Source organism: Podarcis tiliguerta, assembly GCF_965153285.1.
Source record: "Podarcis tiliguerta genome assembly, chromosome: 2".
Taxonomy (NCBI): domain Eukaryota; kingdom Metazoa; phylum Chordata; class Lepidosauria; order Squamata; family Lacertidae; genus Podarcis; species Podarcis tiliguerta.
The window spans coordinates 11,541,437-11,556,699 of record NC_139535.1 but is presented as its reverse complement, the minus strand read 5'-3'; the positions used below and the strand labels follow the sequence as shown (position 1 = coordinate 11,556,699).

At 45.5% G+C, this 15,263-nt stretch overlaps 1 protein-coding gene across 5 annotated transcripts; it reads right to left on the bottom strand.

The window, feature by feature from the left end:
- Positions 1–972: 972 nt before the first annotated feature.
- LOC310670334 (zinc finger protein 621-like) lies at positions 973–14,077 on the bottom strand. Of its 5 annotated transcripts, none has more exons than XR_014507560.1 (7): positions 13,317–14,067; positions 10,293–10,430; positions 8,110–8,236; positions 7,423–7,530; positions 7,182–7,262; positions 5,433–5,959; positions 973–3,885 (listed from the first exon to the last, which is right to left on the bottom strand). XR_014507560.1 is itself a non-coding variant. In XM_083425526.1 (7 exons), exons 3-7 carry the CDS (start codon positions 10,314–10,316, stop codon positions 5,751–5,753), a joined length of 549 nt encoding a protein of 182 aa, XP_083281652.1. In that variant the 5' UTR covers positions 10,317–10,430; positions 11,956–12,090; positions 13,317–14,068; the 3' UTR covers positions 5,562–5,750. The 5 variants fall into 5 exon arrangements, 4 of the variants coding, with proteins under 4 accessions (XP_083281650.1, XP_083281651.1, XP_083281652.1 ...); XM_083425526.1 differs by lacking the exon at positions 973–3,885 and adding an exon at positions 11,956–12,090 and having other exon boundaries at positions 5,562–5,959; positions 13,317–14,068; XM_083425527.1 differs by lacking the exon at positions 973–3,885 and adding an exon at positions 12,031–12,090 and having other exon boundaries at positions 5,562–5,959; positions 13,317–14,068.
- Positions 14,078–15,263: the final 1,186 nt, after the last annotated feature.

Below are 15,263 nucleotides of genomic sequence, written 5' to 3'. Positions count from 1 at the left end.
TTCGTCTTGCGAAGCAAGCCCATTGACGGAGTAGCGCTATTAGCGCTATTGGCGATTTAAGGGATAAAAACGGCTTTTTAAGGGGTGGGGGATTAGCGGTTTTGCTGCTAAAATGCTTTTAGCAGCTTAGCGATTCAAAATAAGGGGTTTTGGAGCAAAAAAAATTTCAAATTTTTCCGTCATTTTTCGTCTTGCGAAGCAAGCCCATAGGGAAATTCGTCCTGCGAAGCGCATTGAAAAATGGAAAACCCTTTCGTCTTGCGGGTTTTCCGTCTTGCGAGGCATTCGTCTTGCGGGGCACCACTGTACCTTGTTTTAATACTTTTTAGCTTTCCAAACTGTTTTGCGGATTTAAAATGATTGTACCCCACCCTACTTATGCTGGCCTATGGCCGTAATAAAGATTTGACTGATTGATCCAAGTGTGCTGAGGCAATGAATCATAATGACACCGTGAGCCGTGGGATGCAAAATCTCACCTCAGGCAGGAACTTTGATCCATTTTATATTATATGCAACTCTCTGGACTTTTAACAAACTATAGTTTCCAGGTTTCTTTGGGGAAAGCCACGGCTGTATGGTTCAGTTTTAAATGTATGGCGCAGACAGACATAGCTCAGTTATGGTTACCCAGTGGTGGCTGGTGGCTGTTGGAACTGGTAGGGTGAAAAGCTGGAGGCTAACAGTAGGTGGAGCTAGAGAGCCAATGACAAGGCCGAGCTTTTGCCCCCATCCTCTTCCTTGCTTTCTCCAAGGGCAATATTGAGACTAAGGAGGAGGCAGCTGGCAGTCTGTGCCAGGTAGGTGGGGGCTAGCTGAGGGGAGACTGGCATTGGTGGGGCAGTGCCCCATTCTGTGTACGCCTGTGCTATAGAGAGCAGGCTGAAAATATAACTTAGCCCCGTACTTTCATCATTCACAGATGACAGAACATTAGAACTACACCTCTGCATCCCTGGGTAAACAAAAAGCCAAGTTTCTAAAAGTCTTTATTCAATATGTTAGATCTTACGACACATCTGCAGCTAAACCAAGTGTTCTTCCACACAGCTACAAAAACAAACGTGCTCTAGAATTGATGAAAATGTTCGAAAAAGCAGATCTGGAAGTTGAAGTGGGTGGCAATTAGTCTTCAGACTATGAGATGAAGCTAGGAAATTCAAGCCCAGGAAAAGTTTGAAATATTGAAATGTATTCACAACAGCGCTGTTAAGTCCAATACTATAGATCATTGGGAGAAAAAAGATCACTGGTGCTTTATTAAATATTGCATGTATTATTTCTGTCTCTGGTGTGGGTTTCTGGGTCACGTCTGTGCCTTAACGTCTTCCGTATCTCGTGACACACCCAACCCTCACCTTTCTGATGCTTAAATAAAGTCTGACGAGCATGAGAAGCTCCTTTTGAGGCTTTTCAAACATAAAGGTAAAGGTAAAGGGACCCCTGACCATTAGGTCCAGTCGTGGCTGACTCCGGGGTTCCGACACTCATCTCACTTTATTGGCCGAGGGAGCCAGCTTCCAGGTCATGTGGCCAGCATGACGAAGCCGCTTCTGGCGAACCAGAGCAGCGCACGGAAACGGCGTTTACCTTCCCACCGGAGTGGTACCTATTTATCTACTTGCACTTTGACGTGCTTTCGAACTGCTAGGTTGGCAGGAGCTGGGACTGAGCAATGGGAGCTCACCCCGTCACGGGGATTCGAACCGCCGACCTTCTGATCGGCAAGTCCCAGGCTCTGTGGTTTAACCCACAACGCCACCCTCGTCCTTTATCTCATATGAATTTTTTCATGTCTCCTCAGGTATACTTGATTCTTGAAAGTTTTGCCACAGGTGGAACACGAGTGTGGCTTTTCGGCCGAGTGGCTTCTCTCATGTGAAGTAAGGCTTGACTTCTGCTTGAAGTTTTTCCCACAGGCCGAGCATGAATATGGCTTCTCTCCCGTGTGGATTCTCTCGTGGATAATCAGGTGCTCCTTCCGACTGAAGCTCCTGCCGCAGGCTGAGCATATGAACGGTTTCTCTTCCGTGTGCATTTTTTGATGCTCGGTATAGCTTGTCCTGTGCTTGAACTTTTTCCCACAGTGTGAACAAATATATGGTTTTTCCCCTGTATGTATTCTCCCGTGTATAACCACCTGTGACTTGTTACCAAAGTTCTTCCCACAAACCGGGCATGAATATGGTTTCTCCCCTGTATGAGTTCTCTCATGTCCGAGAAGATGCGCTTTACAATTAAAGCTTTTGTCGCAGGCCAAGCAGACATAGGGGGTCTTTCCCGTATGGATTCTTTCGTGACTGGTGAGATTTGACCTTCGCTTGAAGCTCTTGCCGCAGGAGGAGCATGTGAAAGGCCTTTCTTCTGTGTGGATTTTTGCGTGTGAAATAAGGCTACATTTTTGACTGAAGCCTTTCCCACAAACCGAGCATTTATGTGGTGTCTCACCCAAGTGGACTTGCTGATGTCTGATAAGGCTTACTTTATGAACAAAGCTTTTACTACAGACTGAACAAGCGTGTATTTTTTCCGCTGTATGCATTTGTTCATGTACAATGTAGTACGATTTTTCACTGAAGCTTTTACCACAGAAAGAGCATGTATACGGCTTCTCTCCCGTGTGGATTCTTTCATGGATAGACAGGTAACTTTTCCACATGAAACTCTTCCCGCAAACTGAGCACATGTATGGTTTCTCTCCGGTATGGATTATCTTGTGTCTAATAAGGTAATCCTTACGACTGAAGCTCTTCCCACAGACAGAGCATTTGAATGGTTTATCTCCTGTATGAGTTCTCTGGTGTTTAAGAAGATATGCTCTATCTGTGAAACTTTTGCCGCAAACTGAGCACGGGTATGGTTTTTCCCCTGTGTGGGTTCTTTCGTGGCTAACCAGATTTGACTTGTGGCTAAAGCTGTTCCCACAGATTGAGCACATATATGGTTTCTCCCCTGTATGAGTTCTCTCATGTTTAATAAGGTGTGTTCTGTCAGCGAAACTTTTACCACAGATTGTGCATGAAAATGGTTTCTCTCCGGTGTGAGTTCTTTCATGGCTAACAAGGTTTGATCTATGACTGAAGCTTTTACCACAGATCGAGCACATATTTGTTTTTATTCCCGTATGGCTGACTTTGTGGCTGTTGAGGTTTGATCTTCGTTTAAAACTTTTGCTGCAGAATGAACACGGGTAAGGCCTTTCTTCCGTGTGGATTCTTTCATGTGAAAGGAGGTTACATTTCTGACTAAAGCCCTTCCCACAGTTTGAGCATTTATACGGGGTCTCTCCTGTGTGGACTTGTTCATGCCTCCTAAGGCTGACTTTATGGATGAAGCTCTTATTACACACTGAACAAGTGTATGTTTTTTCTTGCGTGTGCATTCGCTCATGGACAGCACGGTACGACCTTTTGCTGAAGCTTTTACCACAGATTGAGCATGCGTACGGCCTCTCTCCTGTATGGATTCTTTCGTGGATAATCAGGTTACTTTTCCACTTGAAGCTTTTCCCACAGACTGAACAAGCATGAATTTTTTCTCCTTTGCGGCCTTTGCTCTGAGAAAGCAGGCAGTAGCTCCCATTCATTCTCTTCTCACAACCTAATTGTTTGTAATGTTTCTCTCCTGTTTGAAGAGTTCTCCCATACTTGTGAATTTTCTTTTGCATTTTGGTTTCACTTTTTTCACCTCCCCGACAAGGTAAAGCCCTTCCTGGTCTCTCTCCCAGGTCATTTCTCTGATGCCGCTCTTCTCTGCCTCGGTTCTCGGCGATATCTTGGTACTGCGAAACGCTCCCTTCGGTAATTCCTAAGGATATTTTGTTTGCTACCACTAGGTGAGCGCTTCCTGGAAGAACCTCTTCTCCTTTTCCCTCACACCTGCTGCCTATTAAGAGAAAGATAGCAGTACTAGTAATCACCATCATCATCAATGCTTTTTCGGGGGGGGGGGTGCAGGGGTACGCATCCCTCTAAACATTTTATGAATCTTTGTACAGTGGTGCCCCGCAAGACGAATGCCTCGCAAGACGGAAAACCCGCTAGACGAAAGGGTTTTCCGTTTTGGAGGTGCTTCGCAAAACGAATTTGCTATGGGCTTGCTTCGCAAGACGAAAATGCCTTGCGAGTTCCTGCGGGGTTTTTTCCCTCCCCCCCCCCTTTTCCCAAGCCGCTAAGCCGCTTAACAGCTGATCGCTAAGCCGCTTAACAGCTGATCCACTAAGCCCGCTAAGCCACTAATAGCCTTTTAGCAGCTAATCCGCTAATCCCTTAAGCCTTTAATAGCCGCTAAACTGCTAATAGCGCTAATCGGCTTATGGTCTTGCTTCGCAAGACGAAAAAAACCGCAAGACGAAGAGACTCGCGGAACAGATTCTTTTCGTCTTGCGAGGCACCACTGTACTTTTGTCCATTTACTGTATTTATTTTTCCCCAATTTGAACTATAAAATGGTGATTTTCGTGAGTCAAAATGAGAGCACCCCTAAACATTTTTTAGGAAAAAAGCACTAATTAATAATAATAATAATAATAATAATACATTTTATTTATATCCCGCCCTCCCCAGCCGAAGCCAGGCTCAGGGCGGCTAACAACAATCAAATAATCAAACAATCAAATAATCCAACATTCTAAAAACCTTTTAATTAAAAATTAATTAAAATCAAATTAATGGTAACCGTTAATCAAAATTCTGTGCAGGTTGCCAGAGGAGGGGGTCAGGCTGGGCCCTGACCAAAGGCCTGGTGGAACAACTCTGTCTTGCAGGCTCTGCGGAAAGATGTCAGGTCCCGCAGGGCCCTAGTCTCTTGTGACAGAGCGTTCCACCAGATTGGAGCCGCAGCCGAGAAAGCCCTGGCTCTAGTTGAGGCCAGCCTAACCTCTCTGAGGCCTGGGACCTTCAGGATGTTAATAATAATAATAATGATGATGATGAAGATGATGACGACGATGATGATGATGTATTATTTATACCTTGCCCATCTGGCTGGGTTTCCCCAGCCACTCTGGGCGGCTCCCAATAGAATGTTAAAAACACAATAAAACATCAAACATTAAAAACTTCCCTAAACGGGGCTGCCTTCAGATGTTTAAAAGTCAGGTAGTTGTTTATTTCTTTGACATCTGATGGCGTTCCACAGGGCCACAATTGATTGTGATTTTATGTAAACTGTGTTACTTTCATTGTTGTTAGCCGCTCTGAGCCCGGCTTTGGCTGGGGAGGGCAGGATATTATTATTATTATTATTATTATTATTATTATTATTAATGGTCTGTGGTGCTATAAGGCAACTCCCTACATTGCTTTAAGAGAATATGGTCTCCTTTTTTTTATTACAATCGGTGTGAATATCATTGGCCTGGAAAATGACAACCAAACTAGGTTCAAAACATATTGACTGTGGATCATGAGCTACTTGAACCCAGCTCTTACCTGGGTGCACTCCCAAAACAGATGTGCTTCCCACAAGTGTTTGGAGCACAGGGACGAAGGGTTCCTCTTTCGGCTCCACCTTTATTATCACACCAAGAAACCCTGAGTCAGAGGAAAGAGGAGAATGTGAGGTGTGACCATCTAGCTTTTTTTTTAAAAAAAAAAAAAGACACCAACTTTTCTTTTGTTGCTATTAGAACAGAGCGTGAGGCCCCATCTGCACTATATCCATTTGAAGCAGTATCATGTCATTTATAAAGTTGTGGCTTTTCCCAAGGAATCCTGGGAACTGTAGTTGGTTACGGGTGCTGAGAGTTGTTAGGAAGCCCCCGTTCCCCTCACAGAACTGCAATTCCCAGAATTCCCTGGGAAGAGGGATTGACTGTTAAACCACTCCAGGAATTGAAGATGAACTGCTCCCTCACCCAGCTGGTCGCCAGCAGCAATGGGCCGTTTCTCAGTTCTCTCATCATCCAAGACGCCTGATTCCTCTTCTCGCTCTTGCTTTATTAGAACGCCAGGAAGTCCTGAGTCAGGATAAAAAGAGGCGGGACAAACAGAGAAGGTGATGGCGTCATGTAGAACAGAGGAAGCAGGTAAAGAGTTTTCCTCCCTCTCTTTTAACACAAGAACTTGCGGCATCCTGTGAAGCTGAACGTTGGAAGGGTGTAGAAGAAGTAAAAATGGAGGCGGTGAGGAAAGTGAGGTGCAAAAACAACAAGCCGTGATCGCTGCGTTCCAAATTAAATATATGTAAATATAGATTCCCCCTGCGATCGCGGACACCGTCCAGTGGAGCACTATTAATTGTCCCCCATGTTTCGGAAGCCCGAGTGGCTTCAGCTAGGATTCGGACATTTAGTATTGCTGGCCCCATACTGTGGAACACTCTTCCTGCAGAGATGCAGCAGGCACACTCAATCTTTTTATTCTGAAATATATTTTAAAAATTTAAAAAATTGTCCCACTTGGTATTTGAACAAACTTAGTTGGTCTCTAAGGTGCTACTGGACAATTTTTTAAATTTTTTTAATATATTTTGACTGTGTCAGACCAACATGGCTACTTACCTGAATCTTTTTAAGTCAACAGGCCTATTCAGTGGTTTAAATCTTTTCAAGGTGAGCTGATCATCTTTATGCCTATTTTGTCCTGTTTTTATTGAATTTTGTATGTTATTCTAATTGTACATTTTGTTGTACACTGCTTTTTTTCCATGAAAGGGCAGCCTGTGAATACTTTTTCCAAAATAAATAAAAATGTTTACGAAATGGCTACAAAGCAGTGTGACAACACAAACATCCTGTTACAGTGGTACCTCTGGTTGCGAACGGGATCCATTTCGGAGTCCCGTTCGCAACATGAGCAGAACGCAACTCACGTCTGCGGGTCGCGATTCCCGCATCTGCGCGTGACGTCATTTTGCGCATCTGCACATGCGCGAGCAGCGAAACCCGGAAGTAACCCTTTCCAGTACTTCCGGGTTGCTGCAGGATGCAACCTGAAAAAACATATCATGAAGCAGATGCAACACGAGGTATGACTGTACTGGAATAATGTTGATAGCAACAACAACAACAACAACATTGCACAGGCTTCAGAAAAGTTAGTCTCAGCAGAAACAATATTGCAAAAAAACAAGAGTGTTGGGGAAATGTGCAGAAATGTCCCCTTGAGGCAAAATTACTTACAGCTGTTCATTTAACATGGAAAAAATCCAGACAGGTAAAGAAAGGTAGATCTTGGTACCTGCGAAGGTGTTGGATTCCTGCTGATTCAGGTTCCATGGACCCCCTTCTTCCTCCAGCTTTATTATCACATCAGGAAACCCTGATCAAAAGAAAAGTGTAAGAAAATTGGCATTCAGAGGCAAAGGTCATGCAAAGGTTGGCTTTCTGACCCAGTAAGAGAAGAACTAGATTTGGTACAAATCTCCGGAGTTTTCGCATGAATATATACTTTTTATGAGTTCTGTTTTTCATTCCCTCACCTGTGCTTTGTTCTGAGGGAGCCTCTGTCTCCTCCAAACCCAGCCGTTCTGCAGACCATGGCTCTTCCTCAAGCCAGGAGATCAAACCAGGCTTGACAAGTGGAAATCCTGATCAAAGAGTTTTTAAAAAGATGTTATTGAGTAGAATTTCGGGCTTTAAGTATAGATCCATGTTGTGCTAGTGATTCCTCCACATCAAATTCGTTGGACTGGTCGTGTTGTGCAGATGCCTGGTTATCGTCTTCCAAAGCAACTACTCTGTTCCAAACTTAAAAATGGAAAGTGTAATACTGGTGGTCAACAAAAGAGGTTTAAATACTCCCTCAAGGCAAATCTTTAAAAAATGTAGTATAAACACCAACAATTGGGATACACTTGCCTGCAAGCGCTCCAATTGGAGAACAGTCATGGGCTGTGAAGACATTCAAACTTAGGACGCAAGGGAGAAACATGCTAAGAGGAAGGCATGCTTGGCAAATCCACACCATGATCAACTCCCACCCGGAAACCAATGTCCCCACTGTGGAAGGACGTGTGGATCCAGAATTGGCCCCCACAGTCACTTTCGGACTCATTGTTAAAACCGTGTTTATGGAAGACAATCTTACTCGTCTACGAGTGATCGCCAAAGAAGAAGATTAATGGATGCAATCTCTGTTCAGATATTCCTAACAAAGGGGTCCTTACCTAAGGAAGCGACATGATTGTAATTCTCTTGCATGACTTCCCTGTACAAAGCTCGTTGATTCGGATCCAGCAAAGCCCATTGCCCCTGCGTGAAATACAAGGCCACATCTTCAAAAGTCACCAGCTCCTGGGGAAACATAAGCAAGCCGTGTCCAAGCACCTCAGATGCTTCACACACATTATGTCAGCAGTGTTTATACCATCCCGTTGAAGGTAAGCCTGGATTATGAACCACAACGGAGAGCTAGTGATCTAAGCAGAGATGTGAACTTTGACTTTGAGGAGGCCACAGCTCAATACAGTGGTGCCCCGCAAGACGAATGCCTCGCAAGACGGAAAACCCGCAAGACGAAAGGGTTTTCCGTCTGCAGAGGCGCTTCGCAAGACGAATTTCCCTATGGGCTTGCTTCGCAAGACGAAAATTGACGAAAAATTTTGAGGTTTTTTTTTGCTCCAAAACCCCTTTTTCTGAATCGCTAAGCTGCTAAAAGCATTTTAGCAGCAAAACTGCTAATCCCCCAAGCCTTAAAAAGCCGTTTTTAGCCCTTAAAGTGCCAATAGCGCTAATGGCGCTAATCCGTCAATGGGCTTGCTTCGCAAGACGAAAAAACCGCAAGACGAAAAGACTCCCGGAACGGATTCTTTTCGTCTTGCGAGGCACCACTGTATTAGTGTTCACTAGACGGAACCATTTGAGTTAAAAAGGATCCAGTGTAAGGTAACAGGGAAAACTGCCGCCTCAAACCCCACAGAGCTGTTTGGGATTGAAGGCCTGGAACCAACACAGTGAACTGATTTGGACTCCACAGCTGTGCTATTATTATTATTATTATTACTCTGGGAGGCGCCCCACAGAATTCAAAGCACAATAAAACATCAAACATTACAAACTTCTCTAAACAGGGCTGCCTTCAGATGTCTTCTAAAAGTCAGGTAGTTCTTTATCTCCTTGACATCTGATGGGAGGGCGTTCAACAGGCCAGGTGCCGCTACCGAGAAGGCCCTCTGCCTGGTTCCCTGTAACTTGGCTTCTCGCAGTGAGGGAACCGCCAGAAGGCCCTCGGAGCTGGACCTGGAGCTGTCCGGGCTGAACGATGGGGGTGGAGACACTCCTTCAGGTATACAGGACTGAGGCCGTTTAGGGCTTTAAAGGTCAGCACCAACATTTTGAATTGTGCTCGGAAACCTGGTTGGCCATTGTGTGAAATTGGATGTTGGAAGGGATAGGTACGTCTTATTTTTGAGCTGCCAGTCAGAGTAGACAATACTGGACCAGCCAAGGTGTTTTGGCACCTGAGGCTGAAAACTGAGGAAGGGCTGCAGTTCAGTGGAAGTGCCTTGTATGCAGAAGGTGTCAGGTTCAATCCCTGGTTATCTCAAGGTAGGGCTGGGAACGTCCCCTAGCTAAAACCCTTAACAACCTCTGCCAGTCAGTGTAGACATAATGGCTTGATAAACCAACGGTATGACTCGATATAAAGCAACTTCCAATTGTTCCTAGACTCCCACGAACAAGTCTCCCTTCCCCTGGAACTGAAAATGATAAATCAAATAATTAACCACTTGCTGCTCTTTCATGACACTGAAGATCAGCTGCCGGCAACGAGGGAGGATGTCTTTTGAGATGAAGGTAGCGCAAGAAAGAATGAAAGGCATCTATTTCTTCCTTCTGTTGGTGGTGTCATTAGTGGGTCAAGTGGGCTGCACTCTGACAGCTGGGAAACTATTAAGGACAATGGCACAGGTGTTGGGAAACTTGGCCTGCCTCCCCAGATCTTGCTGAATTTCAGCTCCCATCATCCCTGGCCAGTAGCCAAGCACTTCCCTCATATTCTTTAAGGGTGGAGGGAAATCCAAGCTACTAGAAAATGTTGGCAGCCTAAGAAATTCCAGCAGCTCAAAGAACTGTGCGTAGTATCAACTGGAAGATATTCTGATGCTCTAGGTGATGAAATTCAGCAGTTTATCTGTGGATATTTGTCACAGAATCATAGAATTGTAGAGTTAGAACGGACCTCCGAGGGTTATCTAGTCTGCAATGCAGGAATTCCAAAACGTGGTCCCCCATCCAGTTTGAAACCAGACCAGACCCTGCTTAGCTTGGTTTTATTGCTGCACATTCACAGTTCTCCCTCAAGACAGCAGAATGTCTTCTTGGGTGAGCCCAGCCTCCATCAACATACCTGAGGCCCCCCTGTCGCAGCCATTTCCACTTTCCAAGGATCTGTACATCTAGCAAGGATCTTGAATGTTGTGCCGTACTGAATACGGGGAAAGTGTGCGGGGCAAAAGTACTCAGGGCTTCAAGTCAGGATTATGTCCTTTACAAAGAAGAAAGAGAGAGAGAGAGAGAGAGGAGTTTGCAATCAGAGAGCAACAATGAGAAAGGAAGACGAAGGGACAACAAAATCGTATGAGGAGAAAGCAAGAGAATCTATGCAAGCCACTTTAGAAGTTCTATTCCAAGACAGCTACCATTTTAAAATACAATAATAATTTATTTATTTATTTATTTATATGCCACCCATCTGACCGGGTTCATAGAATCATAGAATCATAGAGTTGGAAGAGACCACAAGGGCCATCGAGTCCAACCCCCTGCCAAGCAGGAAACACCATCAGAGCACTCCTGACATATGGTTGTCAAGCCTCTGCTTAAAGACCTCCAAAAATGGAGACTCCACCACACTCCTTGGCAGCAAATTCCACTGTCAAACAGCTCTTACTGTCAGGAAGTTCTTCCTAATGTTTAGGTGGAATCTTCTTTCTTGTAGTTTGGATCCATTGCTCCGTGTCCGCTTCTCTGGAGCAGCAGAAAACAACCTTTCTCCCTCCTCTATGTGACATCCTTTTCTATATTTGAACATGGCTATCATATCACCCCTTAACCTCCTCTTCTCCAGGCTAAGCATGCCCAGCTCCCTTAGCCGTTCCTCATAAGGCATCGTTTCCAGGCCTTTGACCATATTGCTTGCCCTCCTCTGGACACGTTCCAGTTTGTCAGTGTCCTTCTTGAACTGTGGTGCCCAGAACTGGACACAGTACTCCAGGTGAGGTCTGACCAGAGCAGAATACAGTGGCACTCTGGGCAGCTCGCAATACAAAATAGTAAAAGCACAATACAACATCACACACTAAATCTTCCCTGAACAGGACTCCCTTCAGATGTCAAAATTGCCTAGCAGTTCAGAATCCAGCCACTTAAACGAAGCAGCCGGCTGAGTAAGAATGTGAGGTTTAATTTGGTGCTGGACTTTCTGGGATCTGAGGCTCACCATCTTCTTTTTTTAAAAAATCAGTATCAGCTCTGAGGCCTAGGAAATATTTATTTAAAAGTTTTATATCTCTTGCTTTAATATTATGTTTAATATAAATTAAGACAAACAGCAATGCACCTTTGGTAAAATCACAGGCACAGCTTTATAAAGTTATTCCAGGTGTGCCTCAAGTTTATAACCTGTGAATCGCAGAAACCCTCTGATTTTAATGATTTGTTGTTTTGCATTCGTCACAGGCTTATTGGGATCAGAGTTTTTGCTTTGATCTTAATAACCCCCCCCCCTTTAAGAATCAAAGCAACAGGAGCTCTTTATAAGGGTTCCTTTTTGTACTTCAAGTCATTAATCTTCAACTATTGGGTTGAGTTGCAACTTCATTCAAAGGTGGGTTACAGCAGCAGCATGCAAATATATATGTCAGAAAATGAACAAATGTTTCACCAGGTACATGTCTGAGTTACAGCTGTTAGAAATTCAATCAGGCCATCTTGGTGAGTATAGTTAGTACACACCAATATATTTTTATATTCTTCCTCTTTTCTTCTTCATTTACTGTTGTTCTACTAACCTGGCAGATTCCACAGAGCCTGAGAGAGATCCTAAACAGACTTTGATCCTGTTTCTCCTCCTCTTCTGCTCTTACCATTTATATTTTGCAAACTGCCAACGCTGGAGGCAGACCACAGAAGGGAGAAGAATCCCTCTATGTGAAGAGATGGAGAAGAGATGGAGAAGAATTGTTGTTTTTCAAGAGAGTTGAGAGCAGAACGCAAAAAACAAAAAGGGGAGCCTGAAGCCCTTTCCTTCAAAGCCAGCTATGCCATCTGTGCTAAAATCCTTTATTGTCTGGCCCTTTAGGGGTAAGACAGACAACCAAAGAATTAACGGTCGATTGTAAGAGAAGGTTTGTCCCTGATGTGTAAACACGTCCCAATTCTTCCCCTATTTTTCACTTCCGATAACATGGTAAAGGGAAAAGGTAAAGGGACCCCTGACCATTAGGTCCAGTCGTTGCCGACTCTGGGGTTGCGGCACTCATCTCGCTGACGTACAGCTTCTGGGTCATGTGGCCAGCATGACTAAGCCGCTTCTGGCGAACCAGAGCAGCGCACGGAAACACCGTTTACCTTCCCGCCGGAGCAGTACCTATTTATCTACTTGCACTTTGACATGCTTTCGAACTGCTAGGTTGGCAGGAGCAGGGACCGAGCAACGGGAGTTCACCCCATCGCGGGGATTCGAACCGCTGACCTTCCGATCAGCAAGTCCTAGGCTCTATGGTTTAATCCACAGCGCCACCTGCGTCCCGAGATAACATGGTAGTCTGCAGAATTTTGGGGGTGGGGTGGGGGAGAAAGAAGCATTTTCCAAGAAGAAGGAGAACCATCTCAGGTTCTACAAATGCTAGAAACTGTTGTTGTTGTTTTAATGAAGATGGGGGGGGGGCGCTAACTAGATCTTGCAGGCTTTTGTATCAATAGGGACCCCTGACCGTTAGGTCCAGTTGTGGCCGACTCTGGGGTTGTGGCGCTCATCTTGCTTTACTGGCCGAGGGAGCCAGCATACAGCTTCCGGGTCACGTGGCCAGCATGACTAAGCCGCTTCTGGCGAACCGGAGCAGCGCACGGAAACGCCGTTTACCTTCCCGCCGGAGCGGTACCTATTGATCTACTTGCCCTGGTGTGCTTTCGAACTGCTAGGTTGGCAGGAATCAATAAATCCCTGCAAAGCCTGTTTATCTAGAGGCGGCCAGTGGGACAAAACAAATCCGCGTCCCCTAAGAAATAAACCCTCCCTCCAACCACTTCTGAGCCCCAGATGCTTGTCTCAGTCGCCGCCGCCCCCCTTTCTTTCTTCCCCTTCCCCAGCAGACCCCCTTTGCCCGCTGTCTTCCCTGCCCAGGGGGCTCACTCCGCTTTCCCCACCTACCCTTCCTCTCGTCCCTGGATCTTTCTTCTCCAACTCGATCATGCACCATTTGCATCATATGCGCGAGAGGCGCTTTGGTTTTGGGGCTTCCTTTTTTTCGCCAACAGACCCGGCTCGACGTTGCACCCACCGCAGCTGCTATTCTCTGACGGTGGGGTTTGTGTGTGTTGGAAGGGGGCGGGGGGGGTGGAAGCTTTCCCCCCCACTTCCGCGTCATGTGACTGAAGTCGGGACCAGACTCCTGGCAAAAGGAGGCACCATCCTGAGTCTTGCTGCCTGAGCTCATGGATGAAAGGAAGGGAGAGGATGGATGGAGGGGGGTGGGGGGTGCTGTCTGGAGTCAGGGTCTGCAATCTTCCTCTCTCTCCGTTTCTTGCTTTCCAGAGTGAAGCAACCTCATCCCCTGAGACTGAGCAGACCTGGATATTCCTCCTTAGAAGGAAGTTGGCCACTAATAATAATAATAATAATAATAATTTGTTTATATCTGCCCACTGTAGGCGGCTTCCGATTTGTTTGCTTAGTGGGACTGAGTCATACCCCATAGTCACCTTTGACTGGACTTAACCATCCAGACAATGACAAACCTAGACAGCATCTTTAAAAGCAGAGACATCACCTTGTCAACAAAGGTCTGTATAGTTAAAGCTATGGTTTTCCCAGTAGTGATGTATGGAAGTGAGAGCTGGACCATAAAGAAGGCTGATTGCCGAAGAATTGATGCTTTTGAATTCTGGTGCTGGAGGAGACTCTTGAGAGTCCCATGGACTGCAAGAAGATCAAATGCATCCATTCTTAAGGAAATCAGCCCTGAATGCTCACTGGAAGGACAGATCCTGAAGCTGAGGCTCCAAGACTTTGGCCACCTCATGAGAAGAGAAGACTCCCTGGAGAAGACCCTGATGTTGGGAAAGATGGAGGGCACAAGGAGAAGGGGACGACAGAGGACAAGATGGTTGGACAGTGTTCTCGAAGCTACAAACATGAGTTTGACCAAACTGCAGGAGGCAGTGGAAGACAGAAGTGCCTGGCGTGCTCTGGTCCATGGGGTCACGAAGAGTTGGACACGACTAAATGACTAAACAACAACAACAACCGTCCAGAGGTCCTTTACCTTTTTACCTTAGTAGCTGAACCAAAAATACCATATAATAATAATAATAATAATAATAATAATAAATTTTTATTTATACCCCACCATCCCCGGCCAGAGCTGGGCTCAGGGCGGCTAACACTAGTAAAATTACAATAAGAACATAATAGGATAATAGGGGGAGAAAACAATTTAAAATACAGGTTAAAAATACAATTTAAAATGCAGCCTCATTTTAATAGTAGCCCATAGATCAAAACTATAAGGGTCGGGAAACATAAGGGTCAGGCTGAGTCCAAACCAAAGGCCAGGCGGAACAGCTCTGTCTTGCAGGCCCTGCGGAAAGATGTCAAGTCCCGCATGGCCCTAGTCTCTTGGGACAGAGCGTTCCACCAAGTCGGGGCCAGTACCTAAAAGGCCCTGGCCCTAGTTGAGACCAATCTTGGGACCTCCAAAATGTTGTCAGTTGTGGACCTTAAGGTCCTCCGCGGGGCATACCAGGAGAGGCGGTCCCTTAGGTACATGGGTCCTAGTTCTGTGTTTTCATTATCATAGATGAAAAGGAGGGAGAATCCCAGACCCTCCAAGTGCCCCTATTTTCCAGGGACGTCCCTGATTTAAACAAGCTGCCTGGTTTCTGATATGATCCTGGAATGTCCCACTTTTCCTTAGGACATCCCTATTTTCATTGGAGAAATGCTGGAGGGTATGGAGTTATCTGACCCCTGAGCCGTCTGAAGGCAATCCTGTATATATTGGGAAGGCTTTTTTAAACATTTAATGTTTTATTATGTTTTTATATATGTCGGAGGCTGCCCAGAGTGGCTGGGGCAACCCAGTCAGACGTGTAGGGT